The sequence below is a fragment of the Tyto alba genome, unplaced genomic scaffold (assembly GCF_018691265.1).
Source record: "Tyto alba isolate M040663 unplaced genomic scaffold, T.alba_DEE_v4.0 Super-Scaffold_1000006, whole genome shotgun sequence".
Classification (NCBI taxonomy): Eukaryota; Metazoa; Chordata; class Aves; order Strigiformes; family Tytonidae; genus Tyto; species Tyto alba.
In genome coordinates, this window is record NW_024881272.1 from 35,980,087 (window position 1) to 36,005,406 (window position 25,320).

A 25,320-nucleotide genomic window follows, 5' to 3' on the forward strand; every position below is an offset into this window, starting at 1 on the left:
GGCCTTAGTGTATTCATTGGCCTTCTTTTAAGCCAATAGCATTGAAGACTTCAAGTTTCTAAAACTGTTTAGGTATGTACTAGATGTAAATATTTTAGGCTGTTTATTTTAAATAGGTACAATCAACCCTTAAGTGTGAGACCCTGGGATGTGTAACATGTAAAAGCCACAAACATAAAAATAATATTTATAAATCATAAGCATGTTATTTGGTTCCTGTATTGACTGTCAGTTCTTTATAAAAATAAAAGCAGAGCTTATTTCTCTCTTGGACTCTTAAGTATTTTAAATAATTTTCAGAAATGTATTTTAATTAAAATATTTTGCTTAGTATTTGATCTCAGGTTATAATTTGTGTACATTCGTAGGGTTAGTTTGTTTTGGTTTTAATTAGTTCAGTTGAGAGGAAAAATGTGAACTGTACCACTGCAGTAGTAATGGAATACTACTACAAAAAATGAGGAAAATACTAAGTACAAATGTATTTCTGTACTTTGGAAAATGATATAACGAGGCCTAATATTATATTAAATGACATTAAAATGCCCGACATCCTAATCAGCTGTAGTTCATATAATATACATGGCAAATAGGGAGATGCTAAGCATCCCAAAAGCATGCCTCAGATTTGTAGGATACTCTTGCCTGAAAACATTACTTGACATTTTCCATCTTTATTTTTGCGAGTGAATTCTTCACATCTCTTCTGTTTTCAAAGGAATGGTCACACTCTTTTTGGTGTCTTAAATTACACTAAAACTCCAGGTGGAAGTCGAAGACTTAGATCCAATATCCTGGAGCCGTTAGTTGATGCTGAAACAATTAATATGAGACTAGACTGTGTTCAGGAATTACTCCAGGATGAGGAGCTCTTCTTCGGTCTTCAAGCAGGTAGTAGTTTATTTTTTAATACATAGTATTATATTGTTTTTTAAACATTTTTTTCTAATGTACGGAAGTATGCCATGTGACTCAGTATGTTTGGAAAGTATTTTTTTAAATGATTTTTCAGGTCACACAGTGAACACGATTTTTTGAAATAACCTTTATTATGATAGTGATATTTTTCTCCAATATTTTGCTAAGAAAAGTGAATTTATTTCATAAAGTGGATAGAATTTAGTGAGCTAATAGCTTTTGTGAAGAACTTGAGTTTGTCTCTTTACGATTAGTTATGCACTATGTTTGAAGTATACAAGTATACGTAATGTATACATTAAAAACAAATAAAGGCATCGCTGATGTAATATTTGTTGTGTATGACTACTTTTTTTCCCATTGCTTCATAAAACATAGTGGTCTAGACAAATGTAAAAAAAAAAAAAAAAAAAGATACCAGAGTCTGAATTAGTTCACCTGAAGTTGGATCATGTAATCTTAATCACAGGAGAAATAGGAATCAATCTAACAAAATTAATATTGCTGAATTGATATGTATCTACCTATACAGTAATTGCTACGTGCTTAGGTATATGTTGTGGTTTGAACCCTGCTGGTCGCCCAAAGCCGCAGCCAATCTCTCACCCTCCCCCCACCCGGGGGATGGAGGAGGGAATTGAAGGGGTAAAGGGAGACTCATAGGTTGAGATAAAAACAGTTTAATAATTGAAATAAAATAAAACAATAATAGAAAGTACAAATAGGCAGTGCACAATACGATTGCTCAGCACCTGCCGGCTGATAACCAGCCCGTTGCCAACTATCAATTCCAAAATAGCAAGATCCCGCAGTCACAATCCCGGGGGCGAGAGAGGACCCCGTCCTTCCTGGCTGCCCCTCCTTTATATACTGAGCGCAACGTTACGTGATAGGGAATATTTCACTGGCCAGTTTGGGTCCGGTGCTCTGGCTGTGCTCCCTCCCAGCTTCTTGTGCACCTGCGCATAGGCAGGACACGGGGAGGTGGAGAGTCCTTGATCTCTCAGCAACAACTGAAAACATCAGTGTATTATCAGCGTTCTTCTCATACCAAATACCACACTGAATCCAGAACACAGCACTATTCTAGCTACTAAGAAAAAAAATTAACTCTATCCCAGCTGAAATCAGGACAGTATGGGAAGTATAGTTATGAAAAAATAATTTAGATAGCAGCTATTTTTAAACTGTTTTTTTCCCTGGTAAATAATTTGTGATGTTAGAATGAAATTAAAAGATTACCATAATATCACTAAGTAATTGTGTGCAGACTCTATTACAATTTCAGTTCAATTTCTGATCTGCTTGCTTTTGTTTTACAGTTATCTCAAAATTCCTGGATACAGAACAACTACTTTCAGTTTTGGTACAAATTCCAAAGCAAGATACAGTATGTTTCAAAATATACTTCAGATGATCAGTTATCTGGCTATAACAGGCAATCTAGAAATGTAATATCTATAAATATGCATGATATGATATGAAAAAGACTGCACCTTAAAAAGACATGGCATAATGTTATTGTAGATTGAGAGTGTATTTTATTTTATAGCAGTAGAAGATTCTCATAGGAGAATGTTAGCAAAATTACGTTCATTTATTTGATTTTTTTTTTTAATTACATGGGCAGATGTTTAAGGATATAAATATGTTAACCAAAGATAAGTCAACCGAATTGGGTTATGCTGTATTTAACAAATTTATGAAAAGGGCTGTGCTTCTTAATTACTATGCATAATGAAACTTTGTATCATAATGACAATCGTCAATTCTCTTGATGATATGAGGTATTTATCAGAATACTTTAGCTAATGTGTTAGAAGGACTCCTCTATTTCTTAAGAATGTCTGTAAGATTAAAGATGTTGCAGCTTTGCTTATTTGTAGTTACAGGTATAGCTCAATGTAGACTTTGAGTCTATAAATTATGTAGGGCTTATATAGACCTGTGTATGTGTAGAAGATTAAAAGAAGTTTCACTGAGTTAGCAGAGTGTTCTCAGTCAGTCATTATCAGTGCAGACATATGAAATTATTAGCTACTGACAGGCAAATTATCACAGTAGGCAGTGTAAAATTTAGGTAAACATTTTTTTTATGCAGTTATGCATTGAATTGTCAAAGTGAACTTATGCTTTTAATGAAAATTGCTAAAATACTTTGTAAACCTGTTACAGTTAACAATATGAGTTCTGCTAGTTATTAAGTACTTTCTTAAACAAGCAGACATAAATCCACCTTCAGTATTTGTAAAATTTTTCAACAGGTTAAAACTGCTGAATCAAAAATAACTAATTTAATCTACCTAAAGCATACTCTAGAACTTGTGGAGCCTCTAAAAGTAAGCTGTCTCTGTATTTTTTTTTTAATAAAGTACAGACTACTTATATGGTGCAGTTTGTTAAATTTCATAGAATATAGACTTAGACTATCACAAGTTGGAAGGGACCAATAAGGATCATCAAGTCCAAAAAAAGATTTTATATGTGGCGTAACAATACTGCCAACATAGTCTGTTAATTCTTAAGCCAAATGGAAATATGCATTTGAATCTAATACTCATAAGAACTGCATTCCTACCATTACCTAAATATTTGATTTTATAACAATCATTTAACTGTAACTCCTGCTCAGATTCCGTAAGCTGCTTATGCAACCACTAATAAGCCTCAGTGAATCTTAAGAACTTTCAGTCCTTTAAAAAGGCTACAAAATGTAACTGTTCATGTTCATATTTTAATCTTCAATAGGCTGCTTTAAGAAGCTGTAACACTCCGCTGCTAAGGGCTTATTACAATTCTCTTGATGATACAAGGTATTTATCAGAATACTTTAGCTAGTATGTTAGAAACTTCTCATTTCTTAAGAATGTCTGTAAGATTAAAGATGTTGCATCTTTGTTGATTTGTAGTTACAGGTGTAGCTCAATTCTTTTGCCTAAAAGCTGATTTTAATTGTCAAAAAGTCTAATTTTCAACTAACAAAAAAATACAGGGAGAAAGCAAAACAAAGTTAGCTATGATGATGCAATTGCTGATGAACTGCACTCCATTAGAAGTAATTGTGGAAAGACAGTAGTAGTGGTTTCCTAGACTCCTCATACTGATGCCAAAATCAACGGTTGCCTCTGTATTTGAGAAATAATTTATATCTCCCAAAGATTTGAAGGATATCTTTGGTCAGACTTGGGTGTAGTCATACTTCATTCTGAGGAAAAAAATAGACATGAAATTTAGTGTTTGATTTTAACAATAGATAATTTGCTTCAGTTATTTTGTAAAACTCTTAGTTGTAATTTTTGGATGATATTGCAAATAAATTGTTATGTATCTAATTAACAATACAACTAATATTGCAGATTTGGAATTATACTTGAAAAGATTACAACTGTAATTAATGATGATACAAGGTACACAAGAGGATGTCTGAGTATGAGGACCCAGAAATGCTATGCTGTTAAGCCTAACATCAATGAATTTCTTGACATAGCTCGTAGAACATACACAGAAATTGTTGATGACATAGCAGGTATTTCTAACCCAAGATTTCTAATTATTTGGAGTTCAAAGTACATTGCACCTGGCATACAGAAGACATGTAATCTTATATATTATAACCTCATACATAAAAAGTATTTAGTATAAATTGATTGTCAGTGATAAGTAGCTGAAGTAATTTTGAGATACACATTGAGATTCTCCTTTTGTAGATAAAAGCTCAGTTTTAGTTTAATGAAGCTGTACAGCAATATTTTGATTCCTGTATTTAAAACTCTGTTGCTCCTTATCCTCTAAAAGTATAAAAAAGTTGAAGTAACGTAACAGTAAGTACTCAGGCTAAAACATTATGCATAAAACACGTAAACCTTTGGTTTAGCTTCCTGAAACAAGATGTCTGAGTTCTTTGTTCTTTATATTCTAAGCAGTGTTGACCAATCTGTGGACTACTTTTTAGCCATGCTATTAAGAGTTGGAAAATATGAATGAAAGGAATTTTAGCATAATGTCTGTTACTGTGCTGTAGTAACCTTCCTGTTTATCATTAAGGCAAAATAGAAGAAAAAACCAAAATCTCACTTTCTGGAATGGTTCCTCCTATTTTTAGTATAAAATGTTGATTTCTAGCTAAAGGACCATCTTCTTAGTTTATTATATAATTGGAAACATAAAAGAGAATCAGAAACTGTACCATCTGTTGTATGTTGTGATTCTCCTGTTTCCTTCTGGTCTTACATTCTACATCATAGACAGTGAAAAGTACAGATGCTATTTTTTATTTCCAAAACCTTCCAAAATTTGTTAGCTGCTAGGCTTCCAGAATATGTGGATAGGTGTGATCCCCTTGCCCATTTTTACTGTAACCCACATGCTTGCAGAAGGGATTCTTCTCTCTTTTCCTCTTTACTGGATTAAACTCTAAGTAACTCCAAGACTGAAATACTGATGTCTTCTACCTGGACTTCTGTAAGGCCTTTGATACAGTCCTCCACAACGTCCTTGTTGCTAAATTGGATAGAGATGGGTTTGACGGATGAACTGAAGTGTATCAATCCTTAAGATAGGTAAGAAATGGATAAGGAATTGACTGGATGGCCACATCCAAAGAGTTACAGTCAGTGGCTCAATGTTCAGGTGGAAACCAGTGATGTCCCTAAAGGATCCATACTAGGACAGATACTATTGACCGTCTTCATCAGTGACATAGACAGTGAGCTTGAGCACACCCTCAACAGGTTTGCAGATGACACCAAGCTGAGTGGTGCAGTTGATTTGCTAGAGGGAAGCCTTGACAGGTTTGAGGAGTAGACCTGTGTGAACCTCTTGAAGTCCAACAAGACCAAGGGCAGGGCCATGCATGTAGGTCAGGGCAATCCCCAGTATCAGTATAGGCTGGGGGATGAATGGATTGCAGAGTAGGGCTTGGAGGTACTGGTAGATGAAAAATTGGACATGAGTTGGCAGTATGTGCTTGCAGCCCAGAAAGCCAGTCGTATCCTGGGCTGCATCCAAAGAAGTGTGGGCAGCAGGTTGAGGGAGGTGATTCTCCCCCTCTGTTCTGGTGAGTCCCCACCTGGAGCACTATATCCAGCACAAGACAGATGTGGACCTGTTAGAATGGGTCCAGAGGAGGCCACAAAACTGGTCAGAGGGCTGGAAGACCTGTCCTGTGTAGAAAGGCTGAGAGAGTTGGGGTTGTTCAGCCTGGAGAAGGCTTTGGGGAGACCTTATTGTGGCCTTTCAATATATAAAGAGGGTTTGTGAGAAAGATGGAGAAGGACTTTTTTTACTGAGGCCTATACTGACAGGACAAGGGGCAGTGGTTTTAAACTGAAAGAGAGTAGATTTAGGTTGGACATAAGGAAGAAATTCTTTATTATGAGGGTGACGAGATACTGGATCAGGTTTCCCAGAGAAGTTGTGGATGCCCCACCATTGCAAATATTCAGGGTCAGGTTGTATGTGTCTTAGAGCAACCTGATCTAGTGAAAGATGTCCCTGCCTGTGGAAGTGGGGATTAAAGTAGATGATCTTTTAAGGCCCCTTCCAGCCCAAACCATTCTATGATTCTGTATCCAGAATGTCCCAAGTTGCTAGTCTACATTGTGAGTGGTTGGAACACGAGAGCGGTCAAGCTTAGAGCAATAAGCAGCAGGGAAACACCGCTAAGTAACTCCATCCTTTCTTGTCCCAAGAGTACCACTCTATTACCACCTTCTACATGTTCTTCTGTCTCACAGTTTCCCACATATGGTACCTTCTCAGCTGGGAACAAGATGGATTTAAGGAGCAGATTAGAAATGTAAAGCATTACCCTCAGGCTGGGGAAAGAAGAATGCTCAGAATCATGAACTGGCTAAAAACTGAGAGTCCTTAGTCTACAGTTCATATTCTATCTACCGATTAGACACTGATGCCAAGTGCTTGAGCAAACTTCATAGTTAGGCTCACCTGGGAGTTGGTCAGATGCATGAACTGTCTTTGAAGAACACATGAATTTATCTGATTCTCCATTGGAATTTTTTCCCAATAGCTTTATGCAGCCAGATTTGTTACATTAATATGTTACTTAAATAACTCCCTGGAGACCTGCCTCTTGCCATGTTACTTCTTACCTGACACATTCAACGCCTATAAATCACATTAACAGTATGCATATTTGTACCAACACAAACATGTATGTGTGTGTCTGCACATGAATGTACGTAATTTGGGTCAAATCTTTTTGTGATATGTAGGTATGATATCACAACTCGCAGAAAAGTACAACCTACCAATGAAAACAAGTTTCAGCTCTGCCCGTGGATTTTTTATCCAGATGAATGTTGATTGTGCAACATTACCCAATGGCCAGCTTCCGTCAGAATTTACAAAGGTGTCCATACTACATTTTTTTTCATAATATGTTTGTATACTTAATGTCAATAAAATGTATAATACATTAATAAAGTACACATTATACAGTAATTTAAGCAACAATATAAGTGAAGATATCTAGACGTAAATGAAGTTAAAATTGGTATGTTTTTACAACTGCCCTATTTCTAGTTACACTTAATATAGTCAGAAATGAGCAATTACATGCAATTGAGTTGTGTGTAAATATAAAGTTGTATATCTTGATGATAACTGCATTCTCTTATGTCGACTTTTCTTAAAAATGTATATGGGAAAAAATGAAAACAGGCATTTTTTTCCACGTTTTTTTTCCCTGCGTTGTTCCCAGTTTGCTTCTTAGAAACTATTTTTGTTTCTGATAATATGGCGAGTTCTTATTGTTGGTTTGAATTCCCTGTAGGTCACTAAAATTAAAAACACATATAGCTTCACTTCAGCAGATTTAATAAAAATGAACGAAAGATGTCAGGAGTCCCTGAGAGAAATATATCACATGACCTACTTGTAAGACCATTTAAAACTATTTAATATTTGCCAACTTCATTTATTTTGTCCAATTAACAGCAAATTAAATGTCCTAAAGCTATCTTTCTGTTCAATTATGGCTACTTACAGGAATAATACAAAGTGACACTGATCAAGTGTACTTCCTGAGACAAAAAAAATCCCACAAAGTGTGTATTGTATGAAACGTGATTACGAATACATGGGCATTTATTATTAAGGATGGCCACCATATTTATTAAATTTTTGTGGGTGAATTATCTACACAAAATGACACAAATAATGCATTAGTTTGGTTATGCAGTATCGTTACTTTTAATTGGTTCCTTGTATTTACAGTAGAACTGTCTGTTTCTCTATTTTGTCCTTGCTGCATGTCACCTTGCCCTGTTGTCTATTTCAGAAGACTTACTAAGTATAACCTTGCATGTCAATGCTATGGAAATTTTTTCTAGAAACCATGTGGGGTTTTTATTAACATGAAGGCCTAAGGGAATTAGAGTCGCATTTGACATGTTAATAAAGCATACTTTATTCCATAGCTATGTTTTTAGTTCATTCTTTTTCTGAAGCTTTTGTATTTGAGCTGTGTCTTGTGTCTGATAGCAGAATGTGATCTGAGACAATGGTATAAGATCGTAATTTGTTTCAAATAAACGTATACATTTGCTTCCATCTGGCAGAGATGACTACACTTTAGGAGTAACCTCCTATCCTCATGTATGCAGTATAAACATTATTAACTTGCTTTATTTCTGTAAGTTGTATAAAGTGACAGTATGCATTGTGCAACAACTAAATCAGTGTCTTTTTTCAGAATAGTGTGTAAATTACTGAACGAGATCTATGAACACATTCATTGCCTATACAAGCTGTCTGACATTGTGTCAATGCTGGATATGCTGCTTTCATTTGCCCATGCCTGTACTCTTTCTGATTATGGTAAGTTTCTTCTTTGATTCTGTCACGGGCCATATAAAGACACTCCTGTTGGAGAATATCTAGGCTGTTTTTTCTGCTTCTTCAATTACTAAGCCCGCATAATTTATTTTTCTGGGTCTTGGTAGACTTTACGTGAGTGCCTCTGGTCTATCCTTTCCCATTTTGTGCTGATGTTCTTTCCGATTTCCATTTATTGAAATTACATTCTGGCATTCAGCCGCTGTAAGCCTTCATAGCCAGTCTTTTCAAGGTAGCCAGTTTAAGCATATTCTGTTCCAAAGCATGAAGTCTGTGAACGTTCAGAGTTTACACTTCTGTTGCGAAAGGGCACAAGATAATATAAGCAGATCAACATTAAGTATATATTGTAAAACAAAACATGTGGCTACCTTTGTTTATCTGTTTCAGTTTCTGCAGCACTTTTAGACATTTTTAGAAATACAGTCTTCCGAGGAGTCCAGGATCATGTGCTTACCTGCATATTGTTCATCCTAGGCTTCTGTAGCCCTGTTGTTCCGCTATGTACAAAAGAGCACATTGTCTTTAATGTTTACTCGAGATAGTTATCTTCAGTACAGTACAATGTAGATACTAAATCAGGTCTGGAAGCCATCTCAGGAGGTGTATTAGCTCATTATTACTGATGTTGCAATGTAGTTTCCTGTTCATGAGCAGGATCAGTTTACTTTGCAGTATGGACTGTGGATCTTCATGTGCTGATGATTCCAGACATAGCACAGGAATCAGTATGTAACTGAACAATAACTGATACGCCCGAGGCATCGCAATCTTTTCCCGCCAAATGAATCAGAGCACAAGTTTTCCTCATCAGTAATGAGGCCAAAGCCACTTAAATTCTCCACTAAACCTACACCTGCATTTGTACAGCCAAGCATGAACATGCATCCACCAAAAGAAACGGACTGTCATTTGTAGCTTTCAATCCCTTTTGCCACTCGATTCTCTCATTTAAATCATTAAATGACTAAAACCGTGACTAAAACCTATACCAGGCAATTGGAATTCCCCAATGTTTAAACCTGAAAATCTGTTTCGGCATTTATTTCTTGAAGGCTGCTCCATTTAAACAGCCCACCAAATTTAACAACACTTCTGTTAGCCTGGGGTACTGCCATTGAGGTAGACAAAGAGGAGGCATATGGAATAGGTTCAGAAAATAACTGTATTCTGACAGAAATACGTACAGAGAGTCCCAGTATCAGCTGGATCTTTGTAGGCATAGTATACACCCAAATAATCAATATGAGAAAATGTAACAAAAATAGAAGGAATGCTACTTCTTTGTTTCCCATGCTTATATAATAAGGTACTTATATAGCAGTAACGGAGTTCATGAACCCTGTACTTTATATGTTCATAGCACTATAAAAATAAATTACTAAAAATATATTAGCTATGAAACTGGCTTTCAGGCTTTCACGTTTTCTGTTTTAATTACTTTTCAAGTTTTGCTCTTAGTATTTTTCTTTGTTGCTGGAGTCCAACCCTACTTACTACAGAACACAAATACAGAATGTTAATTTAGCAATTTAAGTGTTAGTTATGGGATTCTTTTTGTAGTAAAAAATCATGAAGACTTGCATGATACTCAGAGTCTATAGCTGATGGTGGCTGGTAATCCTTCCCAAGTGCTGCATGCTAGTCTGGTTCGCTACAGGAAAGTAAAAATTGGGGAATCAGGACCACAGAGTTTGATTTATGCTCTGCAAGATTTACTTTACTTGAAAACGCACTCGTTTATTATCGTAAAGGTTTCCATACTAATTCTGCAATGTTTTATATCCTTCTCATTTAGTTCGTCCAGAATTTACAGATACATTAGCAATCAAGCAGGGATGGCATCCCATTCTTGAAAAGATAGCTATGGAAAAACCTGTGTCTAACAACACATACCTGACAGAGGGTAACAATTTTGTCATCATCACAGGACCAAATATGAGTGGAAAATCAACATACCTAAAACAGATTGCGCTCTGTCAAATCATGGCACAGATTGGTGAGTGTACCATATTAGTAATCTGCAGCACATTTATTGTTTTCTAGTTAAAAATATGTATGAAGTTGAAATGATTTGGCTTCTAGAATAAGATTCTATCTAAAAAGTAACAGGCAATTTTTAGTCTGTTTGCTTCTACAAGCTCTTGTGTCGCTGACAGAGGCCACTGCAAGCGTTTGGGTCTGCCACTGGAAACTCATGGGGCCCTGTCTGCCTCCTCAGTCTGTCTTTAGGAGAAGCACAGTTGTATGCTTTAATTCTTTGGACCACCTTACCCCAATCCAGCATGTTATGCTAGACTGATAGCGAGTGTCCTTGAAGTATGCCCACTGGGCTACGTATGTGTCAGTCATCCAAAAAGATCAGATGAACTTGAGCATTCCTCAGTTATGTAGAGAAACATGCTTGCAGCCAAGTAGAATGAATAGGTAAATAATCACTACTCAGATAAAAGTAGTGATAAATAATGCAAGGTTCTATCACTAAAATTATAAAAGTAAAACAAATGTTTGTAAAGTCTAACTGGGACTCATGCCTATACTGAATAATTCCTCATGATTTTTACCTTTAAGGTAAGGCTGGTAGCACAGGAGAAAGACCTTAATAGGCTAACCCTAACTGTACTAGAATGAAACTACTTATCAGTGGAGAATAAAATTTGTCTACCGTGTGTTTGTGGGTCTGGTCCCCAACAACTGCAAGTTCTTCAGGAATTGCTCTCAAAAAATAAGAGTTTATTACAAATAAAGGAGACTGCAAAGTCTTTTAGCAGGTTCCACGCTTTTTTCTATTCATTAAAACTGATAAGCCTCAAAGTCTGATAAAGGCAATATAATCTAGTTTTTGGGAAACTAAGATTCATTGGAATTAGTAACTCAATGACTACAGAAATGTAAATTAATCCTACTGTTTATTTGCACTTCTACATCCCTTCAGACTGACATATAGCTTCAGGCATATGATTTCTTAAGGTTTTTCCGATAAGCTGCTTTAATTACGGTATCTGTGTAATAATTTTTTTCCCATAAAGTAATAAATCTTACGCAACTTTATAGAGTAAGATGCATTCTCTACAGTGCATAAAGACCAAATGTAAAACTGATGTATTTTTTTTCTCCACTGATCAGGCAAGTTGTCATTTCCCACGCTGATGTGATAAAACTCATATTTTACTTGTTTTGTAGGTTCTTACGTCCCAGCAGAGTATTGTTCTTTTCGAATCTCAGAGCAAATTTTTACCAGAATAGGTATGGACGATGATATAGAAACAAACGCATCAACATTCATGAAGGAAATGAAAGAGGTATTAAACACAACTAATCGAGGGTCCAAGGCCCATTTTTACTGTTAAGCTAATAGAAATTATACTAGTATATTTCCACTGAAAGGGTGTACTTTTGAAAAGTAGTCAAAAATCCAGTTTTCATCTGTTACCTTGATGCTAAACCACAGAAAACCAGGTATAGCTTAAATAAAAAGAGATCCCAGTACAAGTAAAAATCTGCTCCGTTGGACAGTAGTTTCAACACTTGTTATTTCTTAGACCTTAAATGATTATTTGTAGGACCCTAAGTCCTCTCAGTTCCCTCTCCCAAACCGATACGATTTTGAGGGGAAGTGATATGTTCAGTGGAAAAGGGTGCTGTAGTAAGAGTCTGTCCGATTAGAATTGACAGTTATTTGAAAGCTGTGAAAAGGTAAAATTTGTGGATCTGACAAGATTTTTTAAAAATTTCTGCATTAAGTTTCATCTGAATAACACAAAGTATTCCTATTAGTAGCAGTATTCCTATGAGGGTTTTTAAAAATGCATTTATATGAATGATTTCACACTAAGTATTTCCCTAGATAACGTACATCATACAAAATGCTAATGACACATCACTAATCATAATTGACGAACTTGGCAGAGGTACCAGTGCTGAAGAAGGTATTGGCATTTGTTATGCTGCCTGTGAATATCTATTGAATTTAAAGGTAATTCTGTTCTGAAAAAAAAAAAAAAAATTAAACCTCGTAATTATTTTGTCATATAGTATTTTCTCATAATTTTACTTCAGCTTTGTAGAGATTTTTTGTAACTAGTGAATAGTAAGAATTACGGTGATAGAGGAAAAATGCTGACATAAACTATGCTTCTGTTCACTGGTGGTTGTGATTTAACCCCAGTAGGCAGCTAAACACCATCCAGTCGCTCACTCCCCCACAGCGAGATGGGGAGGAGAATTGGAAGGGTAAAAGTGCAAAAACTTGTGGGCTGAGATCAAGACAGTTTAACAGGTAAAGCTGCCCTTGCAAGCAAAGCAAAGTAAGGAACTCATTCACTTCTTCCCATTGGCAGGCAGGAGTTCAGCCATTTCCAGGAAAGCACAGCTCCATCACATGGAATGGTTACTAGGGAAGACAAACACCATAATTCTGAACGTCCCTCCTTTCTCCTTCTTCGCAGCTCTTATTGCTGCACCACATGGTGTGGGATATCCTTGGGGTCAGCTGTCCCGGCTGTGTCCCCTCCCATCTCCTTCTGCACCCTCAGCCTGCTCGCTGGCAGGGCAGGGTGAGAAGCAGAAAAGGCCCTGGCACTGTGCAAGCGCTGCTGAGCAATAGCTAAAACATGGGTGTGTTATCAACACTGTTTTGGTCACAAATCAAAAACATAGCACCTTACAAGCTACTATGAAGAAAATTAACTCTACCCCAGCCAAAACCAGTACACTGGTCACCATCTCTCCAACTTGCTTGCAAGCTTGCATTTCTTTTTAGAAGGGGAAAAACCCAGTCTCTTTAGGTTTGCCTAGTACAGCTTTGTATGCTTGAAGGTTAAAGGTGAATTTCTTTACCTGGCTGTTACCTTTCCAAAGTACAGCAGTAGTTTCACACAACTTACGAATTGGTCACAGAGGTTAGAGGCTTGTTTAGAAAAGTGGAAGATGGTTTTAGATGGGTTGGAAGTTTCATCTATGTTATTAGTTATGTGATCGACCTCAGGTTGTTGTCAGCTTTTTGAAATAAGCGTGTTGGTGTTTAGTTTCTCATCAGAGTTTCTTCGGTATACTTTTGTGGTTTGGTTTGGAAAGCTCAGATATTTTCTGTAGCTTGCTCTTTTGGCAAAACATTCCCTGAGGGTATTAAGGCAACCATTTGGCAGTCATTCAGCTTAACCCTAGTCAAATTTTGTAAGCATCATGGATGGATTTCCTGTTACTTCTGATATTCTTTTTCTTCTATTGAGAAGGGAATGGGAGAATCCCTCAGTTGGAAGAGGTATCCTTGCCAATGGTAGAACTCGTCGCTTAAAGATTTTAATTTGCCTTAGTAATTCAAAGTCAGGTTGTCCTTATTCTGGAGAAAAAGTTATTTATTTTAATGCATTCCAGGATCATTTCCTAAATAATTTTCCTTTCTTGTTTCCTTATCTAGGCGTTTACGTTGTTTGCTACACATTTCCTGGAACTGTGTCATATAGACGCTTTATATCCAAATGTGGAAAACTACCATTTTGAAGTGCAACATATGAGAAGCAGTGCTGGAAATGAGAAAATTGCTTACACTTATGCACTCTCTAAAGGATATACAGAAGAAAAGAACTACGGTAATGGATTCCTAGTGGAACGTGACTTTAACTTAGTAAAGATTATATAAGATACTATTTCAGTTATTAGGCATCTATCTATTTTTCTACTGACAGATTTCTGCTGAGTTTGTATCTCTCTCATAGAGTAACAACTGCAGATCTGTAATATGTTCCAAATACTTGTGTGTTTTAAGTAACCGTGGGGTAGTATAAAGAAGTTCTATGAAATTTCATAGTGAAAAAAACATTTTAGCAATGTCAGTAGCTACTGGATTCACCTCTGTTTGAATGAGATGAGCCATTCTGAGCACACAGAACTTGATTTAATCTCTGTTTATGGAAGTGAGTGAAAGTTCTCGAGAGACTTAAAGCTATGAATGCTGAGGTTTGTGTTATGTAAACTCTCTTGTGTGTCTGCCGTAAGTAATGATGTATCAGTTAATTAGCAGCCTGGTCCTTTTTGATTAGCAAAAAGGAATCAAGTTTCTTTAAAAAAGGACAGGACTTTTGCTGTGTATCAGCCTAAGGCCATTTTGAGTGGTTCCACTAAAGCATCAGTATTCTTAGGAAAGTGGGTTTACTTCTCTTCTAACTTCAGAATAAATCATACTGAAGACTGTACAGATTGACAGATTATGGATCAATAAAGAAATAAGTGAGTGATAGTAAGGCATAGCTACATGCTTTAAAGAGTTAAAGAAATCCCTGTGTTTCCAGATACTGGATTCTGAAGTTGGATCCTTGATTTAGGTGACATTTAATCAATAGGAAATTATCTACACATGACTTTTGCAAGCTAGTGGTAACTGAAGACTAGAAATTATTCCAGTCAAGCTTCAAATAACTGGACTTAAAAATTGTCTTTATCAGATTTTCGGAATATGTTCCTTTACCTTTGGCAGCACAAGCTCAATTTCAGGTGTTACAACACCACTGATTCAGAAGAATCGTATATTTAGAGAGTATTCCCAGAGAACAGGAGGCCTTTAGTAACTCAATGTTGGTGTCTTGGCTTTACCTTACTTGAGCAAAGCTGGATTCTAAGAAAGGGTGCAAGGGCTCTTCTTGACCCTTTTTCATTTTTAACCTGACAGTATTAAAGCACACGATGAAGCACAGAATTTCCTCAGAACAGCCAGGGCCACAGGCAAAGGAAAAAGTCAAAAAATCATGCTAGGGCAGAAAAAAATATTTTACATCTCTCTCTCACCTTGAGTATCTGGCAGTTGGACTACTGGTAACAGAGTAGAAGTTGGAACATGACATCCATAACCAGTGGATGTCTGGATCTAATGGAGGGCCCATTTAGCATAACCTCAGTATTTTCTGGCCTGTCAGATTAAAAAAATAAACAGATGAAACTGTTAATACCGCTGTGCCATTTTTTTCCTTTCACCTCCAATGTGTTTCATCCTGCCCAGTTACAGTATTACCAGCAGTAACTTAATGTGGAAGTTTGTAACTCTCAAAACCGTTTTATTAAAAAAAAAAAAAAAAAAGACATGAAGAGAAAATGTATATCAAAGTTGCGCTAAGAACAATGAAAGAGTCAAGTCACACTTTAAAAAAATAGGCTAAGTTAATTCTGGCAGACAAACTGTGGAAGGTAGGGGAAAAAATTACATCAGAAATACTGATTTGTGTTTTATATGTTTAGGATTAAAAGCTGCAGAAGTTTCCTCCCTGCCATCATCTGTAATTTTGGATGCAAAGGAAATCACAAATCGCATTGCAAAACAAATTTTGGTATGTAGCAGAAAATTACAATGCTGTAATTCACCATTTTCATAAAACTTGATTATATTTTCAGTTTCTGAAAGGATATAGGATAACCACTGCCTATGGTTTCATGAAAATAGATTTCATTAAAATTTGTATTTCTGGATCCAGTTGTAGAAGATTATACTGAAGGTCACTGTTAGGTGACAACACAAAGCAGTCCTTAGGGTTAAGGAGTATTGGATGTAATGTTGGTGTACAAACCAAGAATTGGGAGATCAGAAATAGGCTGGAAAATGGCTATTCATAAAATACTTGTATTTTAGTAATAGAACATAGTTGTTTTCATATTTTAATGCATGTGTATGTCTTTAAGAACAGCACAGGCAGAAGAGTACTCCTGAGATGATGAAACAGAGAGCTACATACCATTTAGCAATGAGATTGGTTCAGACTGCCAGAAATTCTCGATTGGATCCCGACAGTTTGCGTATATATTTGAAAGGCTTGAAGAAAAAGTATGAAGCCAGTTGTCCTGCACCTAAACAAAATGATGAGCAACAGTAATGTATAACATAGGCTGTTGCTCTATTTTTTATGACTGCAAGATGATTCTATTTTTTTCCATAGTATTAGAAAACACTGCTTTTCACATTTGAAAATTCTTAATTCTTAATCTAAATTATACTCACTACTGAAAGACAATATCCACCATGGGTTTTTTCCCCAAAACATACTTGAAATAGAAGCATTTACTTTGTATGAGGAACACAATTCTTTTTGATAATGAACTATATTTCTTTCATTATTTTAGAGACAACAAAGTTGTATAATGTTTAGTATTCTCTGTGTGATGTATCTAGTATTACAGCTCTTACATCTTACACTAAAGATCTTGCCTAACAAAAAGCAGTCTTTGAAACAGATGGTCCACTTGTCTTGCACAGGCAAGCTCTGCTTGAAGATGCATCCATAAATCCTGTTGTTCCCTACTCAAGGAGGGTTCTAGCTCCCTCAGTCATTATGCTTAATCCAACATAAGGCAGGCGGTCCAGGACTGCTGCTTCTCTGGAACTGGGCAGCAAGAGTTTTTTTTGTAATACAGTAACAGCAAATTACTGTGCTGTTGACACTGTTGGTCAGTTTTTGTTTAGAATGTAACAGGAAATCAATAAAAAGTTGAACGTCCTTCTTCCTTGATGTATTTTTTTTAGCACACCTTAATTTAGTGACTGCAGCTATGTATTCCAGCTTGAAGGAATTTATCTTTCCTCACTTCCTTCTAACCAACTTTGGCCAAGAGTTTTTACATGTTTTATATATGTGTGTGTGTGTTTATAATTTATTATGCGTATATCTATAAAATGGGTAATACAAAACAGTGCAATATCTAATTTATAACAACAAATGCATTTTTATGTATAGTTATAATATATATTTCCTTTTTATGTATCTACCTTTGTAAACATACCAGTGCAACAGAATAAGATTTGTAGTAGGTACACTGCGGATTTTTACCCAAGAAGGTTTTTTTTTTATTGATTTAAGCCATTAACCACAATTCCCCTCTCTTCAGGCCTTAAATGTTGCCAATTATATCACTCGTATCCATCAGTAATACCATATTTGTTGTCTACCCCAGTGAGGATCATGGCAGAAGAAAGTATTTTGTGTTCTGGTTTCCTAAGAGGAACCAGGTGGCAAGGGATATATGTTTCAGACATTGACTGAAGAGGTTGCCCATCTCCCTGTTGGGGTCAGCCACCACAGCACCAGAAAGAACAGTTCTGGGGGTTTATGCCTGGGAGCCTCAAATAGTTTGACCCTGTCAGAACTGTTCCCCTCTTCTGCGAACCTTATTTCAGAGCCTTTGGGTTGCTTCCAGTGTGTCCGTCAGGACTCTGTGTGTATATACTCTGCATACTGCTCTCTTGAAACAGATTTTATATAAGGAGGGCTTATTTTTTTTACTGACATCTGGATGCCAAGGAGCAGGACCAGAACACAAAAAGACAATATAGGTACTTTCAGACTCATTTTTGCATCACCTATAAATAGTCCTCAGTAGACAAATTGGCTTGAATTTTAGGATCTTTGATAGCACCCTCCAAAACTCCACAGAGGAAGAAAAAAGGAAGTATCTTCAGGGGCTGTGCAGTGAGCTTTGTTGCCAATTTAAGAATGCTGATTGTAGCAAAAGAGATCTCGGGAAGTTTACAATGGGGGAATTGCAGGTAAGCAGAAAGCACAGAGGGCAAAAGAAGGCTTGTCCTTTCCTGTCCCCTCTCCACCCACAGCTGTGTGAGTAGCAAGTCAGATTGCTGCTTTTTAAAATGCCCTTCTCTTGCTCCTGCAGTTCCTCACACAAGGTGGCAATCTCGGTGTCCAACACTAAGACAGACATTTTAAGCTAAGCCTGCTCAACAGCTGACAGTAGAAGTCAAAAGGCATGCAAAATTATCTGATAAAGCCCTGAAACCTCAACAGGCCATTCATCTCTATGACAAGATTTCCATTTTGCATAGTCTATAAACATCGTGTCCTAGAAGAGTATATAGCACATTTACTGTCTGCACTAACTTTAGCTTTTTAATGCAGACTTTCCTCAAAACTGAGGCTGCTATTACCACGTGTCTGTGAGATGAGACTGCCTGACAGAAGAAATGTTATTTGGAGCATGAATTGAGGATCCAAAGCTAGTGCAGCAAGACATACACTCACTTTCTAAAGTCTTTATTTCTTTCTCCACAATATTCCTGGCAGGTCTGCCGGGGGACAAGGCAATTCATAACCCAAAAAAGCAAAAATCTCATGAACTGAAAAGACACTAGAATTCACTGTCACCCCTTTGGGTCTGAAACATCAAGGCTAAATTTACTTCTGAAATTTGCTTTCCGCTTGGCATATGCATTTTCAACCTGTAATTCAGTCAGCAGAGACAGCTACCCAAGACTTGGCCTGTGCAGTTTTAATACTGACAGAACTATATATTGATGTGTAATCATAAAAAAAAACAATATTGCTTTAGGATACAATATTGGGAATTACTCTGATACATGGTAAGGACTACTGTAACCATAAACAGTTTCTGAACCAACTTCGCTCACAGTAACAGAAGCGCCTTTAGTCTAGCACTTTGGAAGTAATGGCTAGATCTTGCATCCTACAGTACAGCAAAATGGTCCAAAGTCCAGTTTTGGCTGGAGAGTTAGTCATAATCACAGCACTCGAGTGAACAGTTGAGCTTTTTCTCCTCTTATGGGTATGTCATTAAATAATCCTCGTGATTCTGCGGGGAAAAAAACATCTCAAATGGGAGATGGGTGTAACTTTGTACTCTACTTTCGTCCCCATCCTTCTGTTTGAGCCCCCCAGTTCTGTCCAGTTCTTGGTCCCTTTCTTTGTCTCCCTATGCCTCTGCTTTTCTATCCCCCTTTTCTCCTTTCTGTCTGTTTGCCTACCGCTCCATCTGTTTCTTCTGTTCCCCCTCCCTCTGTTCAGCTCCTCATCTGTTTCTCTCTGCATCCCTCTTTTCCTCTCCTCCATTCCCTGTCCCTATGTCCAGCTCTTCATCCTTTGCTTTCACACCCAGTCCCTGCCGTCCCCTCTCTTAGGCAACCCATCCCTTTCTTTCTGTACCCATATCTGTGTACACCTCTGTTTCAGTTCATCTGTCCAGTTCCCTTACACCCTGCCTGGTTCTCCAGCCATCTTTTCCACCCTATATCTATCCATCCATCTCTACATCCCTGTTTTCCCTTCTTCTACTCCCTGTCCCTCTGTCTGCTTTTCCATTCATCTTTCTGGCCCTCCATCCCTTTCTTTCTGTTCCTCTGTCAGGCCCCCTGTCCATCTGTCTTCTTTTTCCAGCCCTTCATCCATCTCTTTGTGTTTCTCTGTCGAGCTCTGCATCACACTTTTTACATCACTCTGCCAAGCTTCCTGGACCTCTTGACCCTGCTTCGGTCCCCCGGTCTGCTGTCCCCCTAGGCAGGACTGCCACCCAGTGCATCTTGAATTGTAATTGTGATGCTGTCACTGAGCTGCATTTCCTGATAGATCTGTCTTAATGCAAACCGTTGTCATTAGCCCCATGCTGCTGCTCTTCCACCTGTGTGCAGTGCTAGCCTGCACCTGACTGCTTTCTGATGCTCTGTCATGTCATAGGACTTTCTAGCAAGGTCTGTTTGGCAGGGCAGGGGCCATTTGTGTGTGGTCACTTACGAATGGTGGCCAAAACCAAGCCTTATAAACAGCAACTGTAAAGTGTTTCTGGTGTGTGCGTTCCTGTTCTGCTGCACTTCCAAATGTAGGCCAAGCTCTACGTGCAATACAGCACAGGCCTGCACCTTTCCAGATAAACAGTTACACCAATTGCTTATTCCTCACGTGTACATTACTTTTCTGGTCAGAAACTGTGGCAGTGTGCCACAGATTTTTCTGTTTAGCTTTCGCCTGTCCCAGAGTTTTCCCAATGTTTTTTGGCATGCTTCGAGGCCAGCTGTTTCTCTTTCCAGGCATAGCAGGGCTCTCCCTTTGCCTTGTGCACCCTTGCCATTCCCTGATGTTTCCTTGTTTTTCCTTTTACTGCATCCCAGGAGCTCCGTGTTTGTTCTCTTGTTCCCTTAATACTCTTCTTTTTTTGTGCATCCCGAGCTCTTCTAGCTTTCAGCTGCTGTCAGGATCTGGGATGCACCTCTACTGCCCCAGACCTGGTTGTCTCTTTCGGTGCTGGTGGCCACAGCCCCGTGTTCCCCATGGGCTGCTGCTGTAGGCCAGGGGGGGGTTGGGCAAGAAAGTGCAAATATCCTCAGGTGTGGCTGATGGCTATGGCCCCTTTCTGTCCCACGGGCTGCAGGGGTGACCCAGGGGCAGCTGCACGCTGTCAGGGAAGCGGGGATGGGAGGCTGCGGCGGTCGGGGCAGTCGCACGTGAGGTGGTGTGGGACAACGGACCCGCCAACGAGCATCACCGGCCGGGACTGGAGCCGCAGTTGCAACCGCCGAGGAGGTAAGCCGGGGCTAGGTGGGTCCCCGCAACTGGGAACGTCCCGACCAAGGTGACGCAAACGGGGACGCGCATCGGGGCAAGCCGCCCGGGGGTAGGGGCGCGCACAGAGGCAGCGGGAAGAGCCGGGTCCGTAGGGGCGGACGGGACGTTGTTGCCGCAGTGGCGAGAAGCGACGCAGAGGGGCGGCGAGGCCCGGCGGTGTGCTGTGGTGTGCCGGCAGCATCGGGGGGATCTGTGTTGGGGAGCCCTGGTTCAGGTCTGAGCATCGCGCAGGGCGGAAGGGCCGCGGGAAACCCGGGAGATGGTTAAGGGGAAGCGGGTTAAGGGACGTTTCGGGGCTGTGCCGGCGGCGTGGGGCGGTACGGAAGGGGTAGGGACCGTGCCAGAATTAAACCGGAACCAGTCGCGGCGGAGCCCCCGGCCCGCGCAGCGGAACCGCCGCCCGCACTGCGGCCCGGGCGGGCGGGAGGCGGGGAGGAACGGAATACGCGCAGTGGCAAATCTCGCGGTGTGCGGGGGCCGCAGAGCATGCCGGGAGTCGTAGTGTTCGGGCACCGGCATTCGGGCAATCGTGTTGCGCCCCGTTCCGTGCCGGGTGATGTAGTTTTCTGCTGGGGTAGGGTGGGGGGGAGTGGGGGTGGGGATGGGGGAGAGTGTGTGTGTCCGACGGTTGACAGGAATGGTAGAGTTTCCTCAGTTTTTCCCCGCTCAGGAAAGAGTTTTGCGGAAGTTGGCAGTCAGTGTATCAGACAGGAAAGACAATACAGTAATCAGAAGTACGTATACACTTAGAAGATGAATCTTGAGCAATATCCTTATTTACCAGCTAACCAAGATTGATGTTCTGCAGTCCAACAGTTAGGAGTTTTCACTTGTCTAGAGCATTTATGGTTGGTTTGTCCAAATGTAAAAAAGCACGTAAACCTAAAAATGAGGCATGATTTAGCCTCGGCACCTCTTCCCAAACATATATTGTCAATAAACAGTAAATGCTCAAATGAAATTTATGTTTCTGAATCTACTTCGATAGGTTTTTTTTCCATCTCTGATAGGACCAGGCATAACTGTCCCCAGGGGCTGGGGATGTCCCAAGTTGACAACAGGGGTGGTGTTAAGGCATGCAGGGAGGGTGTGAAAAGCTGTGAGAGCTCTTGGTCTGCTACCTAGCTTTGCCTCGGTTGGGGCTGGGAAGGCAGCTCCCGCAGGAAGTGGTGCTAGAAGATGGAGGGCTGTGCTGAGCTTTCCAGTTACAGGAGCAGAAGGGAAAGTCCCCAGGGTAACATGAACAACACCGTGGTTATCCAGGACCCTACAATGAGTGGCACAAGAGACCGTGGAACAGCCCTTCACTCCCCACAGCAGTTACAGGGACACTGTAACTTACCTCCCAACGTCACCGCATTCAGGCACCTTTTCCTGCATGCACAGATGCTGCAGGAGTATCAGGCACAGGTACAGAGAGTCACGAGTCACCTCCAAGCACCTATTGGAGCCACTTTCATTTTGTTCACAGACACAGGGTCTCTGTGGATGAGAAACAGCTGCCCTGGAAGCTTGAGATGGGGACTGTGACTCAAGAGGTGTAGAAGTAGTGGGGCAAGATAGTCATGAGGGAGGTGTGTTGTAAGCGGCAGTACAGTGGTGAAGAACAATTTCACGCATGCTGTTGACTTCTGGCACTCTTGTTTTGAAGATTATAAAGAGGGATATGGCAATTTAAGGAACACTGTAGAGGATGTTGTTACCGAGATATCAGATGAATAACTCTCTAAAACCAATTTGTAAGAATGAGAAAGCAAGGCGTTCTTTTATTGCAGCACCGGGCGTACACACGAATAGCTTCACAAAGGTGAGCGCACCCCACATCCATAAGCGGCAGCTAATACACAGTGAAATGTTACATATTCATAATTTTCTAAGAAGTGCCTCATATGCCTCAGGTTTCCCGGAACTAATTACAATATCTGCATCCTAATTACACTGTGCCTTCTTGCTGAGTGGTGGTCTCGAGTGGTCTCTGGTGGTCATCCATAGTCTTCCTCACTATGTCCGCTGGTCGACCTCAGTGGTCACGCATGCTCACAAAGGCTTTCTGGGGGGGGTTGTGCAACTGTGTGTGTCTTGACCTGGTTTGTTTCAATTTGTTCTGTCCTTGTTTCCACTATCTTTAAGAACAGGCCTCATCTTGTCTTATTTATTCTCTATCTTCAAGCTCCCTTTTCTTTACAAAAGCACCATACAAGAGCACCAATCTTCAGCTGTGTCTGCACATTCCAAAGGTTGCATATAACTCTATTCTCAATAAAATGCTAGCCAGACATGGTGAAGAGCAATTTTCACACATGCCGTTGATTTCTGGCATTCTTGTTTTGAAGATTATGAAGAGGGATATGGCAATTTAAGGAACACTGTAGAGGATGTGACTTCTGTTGTGGCTGGAATCTCATGCCCAGCACTGTGGAAGGTAAGTTGAGGGGAAATGGCTACTGGGGAGAGGTGGTGCCTGGGGGCAGGGGAGCAGGGCTGAAAATGAAGAGCAGTGAGGGCGTGCTGTTCAAGATCAGTCATGCTTAAGCAGACAGAGGGCCCAGGGTCTGGCCTGCATGATGCAAACGTGCCAGGCAGTTCCAGCCTGCATCTGTGTCATAGCATAGTCTGTGTAGTCTGCATTCTGCGTCCTATGCCTTGCTCAGGTCTTGATGCCCTGTAGCTCTGTGCTCAAGGAGCACGGCATGCACTTCTGTAGCCATCCCAAGCATCTCAAATGCCTCATCACCATAGTGGCCATCAACTGCTTCTTGTCTTGCATTTGGACTTTAAAGTGTAGATCTGCCTCGTGTCTTTTGCATCATAGATGTTTCTGTATGGTCATATTTGGCGGCAATTCAGGCTGTGTCAGCAGCTCTTCTCTTGAGAATTCTGTTTCCACTGGAGTTTCTTCCCTGTGTCCTTACAGTCTCAGGTCTTAGAGCCTGTCCCTCTTCACATTTGTTGCCCCAGTTTTGACAACAGTTTTCTGTCACGGGCTGTAGCATTAGACTCTTCTCTGGGGCTGCCATGGAACATCCATGCCATCACGGCACCATAGGGTTTCTTGATCGGTAGTGTCTTCCCTTCAGGAGTCGTGATTTTCACGTGTGATCTTCTCAGATCTTCTGGTCATGTTTGTAGCGTCTGTGCGCACTGTCTGTCTGCATGTGTGTTTGAGTTGGAGCTATCCTGTGTGGCGGCATAGCAATGGTAGAGTCAGACGTAGCATAGCGGTACAGTGGTGAAGTAGCATGGTCTGCCTGGTTAGTTTTGGCAGGGACTGCATGGTCCATCTTGTGACAAGTAGCTATTGGCAACTGTTGCGCAGAGTTGGTCCCGTTGTGTTTGGATTTTCTCAGGTGTCAAGGTGACGACCTAAGCCCTTTGGAAATGGCTGTGTGCATGGTAGTCGAGTGGGTTTAAATCTTCATTGTGACTGAGCTTGTATGTGTGGGGTTTAATGTTCTTTATTTTGTTATTGCAGGCTATAGTTAGAACTTATTTGGTATTTGTAAATGGAGAGAAGACCTTTTGGAGCTGTGAAGCTATTGGGTCAGTGCCCAGGTGACTTGCTTTATATTTTTTGCAGATGCAGAGTGATGAGCCGTGTGTCAAAGGGCGATGGAGGAGGCAAGCGGAGGGCTGTGAGGAGGTGGGCTAGCACATGGGTGTGGGGAAAGAGCTGTTGACTACATGACCATTTATTTGCTCTTTGCTTTGAAGATGTGTAGCAAATTGGGAAGCAGGATGTCCGCACCAGAGCAGACTTGGGCAAGCTAAGCGATGACCAGTGAGCTGAAGTGGAAGTTCTTTTTGAGGTGTCATATGGTTGTAGTTAGAATCATCTGCAGTTTTTTGGGGTTTTACAGGTGGTGCACAGGCTTCGATGCGGCAGCCTGGGGAATTGGAGTCGGTGTGGTCAAGCGACCGAGGTAAAGGAGGAGGAGAGAGGAATCGCTGGAGGTGGGCTGTGGTTTTGGGTGGTATCTCAGCATGTGCTTTTTCATCTGTTTTTTGCAGGTGCTGCATGCAATCTCAGCAGGGCAGAGCCACATGCTGACAAGAAATCTGAGAAGGTGAGGTGATTGTTGGATGGAATGGTGTTGAATTTCAAAGTAGTATGAGGCATCTCACTTGTGCATTTCCCTTTGCTTTTGCAGGCACTTTGCAGTCCCTCTTCAGAAATGGCTGAGGATGTAAGATGAGGCTGGGT

At 40.0% G+C, this 25,320-nt stretch overlaps 1 protein-coding gene across 1 annotated transcript in view; it reads left to right on the forward strand.

Moving 5' to 3' along the window:
* The window catches only part of MSH4 (mutS homolog 4), a 30,474-nt gene extending 13,219 nt beyond the window's left edge, over positions 1–17,255 (forward strand). The window contains exons 7-20 of the mRNA XM_032987633.2: positions 719–891; positions 2,241–2,308; positions 3,183–3,257; positions 3,667–3,731; positions 4,275–4,444; positions 7,152–7,288; positions 7,712–7,815; positions 8,633–8,757; positions 10,574–10,774; positions 11,959–12,077; positions 12,623–12,751; positions 14,195–14,366; positions 16,006–16,094; positions 16,449–17,255. Coding sequence (XP_032843524.1) covers positions 719–891; positions 2,241–2,308; positions 3,183–3,257; positions 3,667–3,731; positions 4,275–4,444; positions 7,152–7,288; positions 7,712–7,815; positions 8,633–8,757; positions 10,574–10,774; positions 11,959–12,077; positions 12,623–12,751; positions 14,195–14,366; positions 16,006–16,094; positions 16,449–16,634 — 1,813 coding nt within the window. The 3' untranslated portion in view covers positions 16,635–17,255. The remainder of the gene's footprint in view (positions 1–718; positions 892–2,240; positions 2,309–3,182; positions 3,258–3,666; positions 3,732–4,274; positions 4,445–7,151; positions 7,289–7,711; positions 7,816–8,632; positions 8,758–10,573; positions 10,775–11,958; positions 12,078–12,622; positions 12,752–14,194; positions 14,367–16,005; positions 16,095–16,448) is intronic.
* Positions 17,256–25,320: the final 8,065 nt, after the last annotated feature.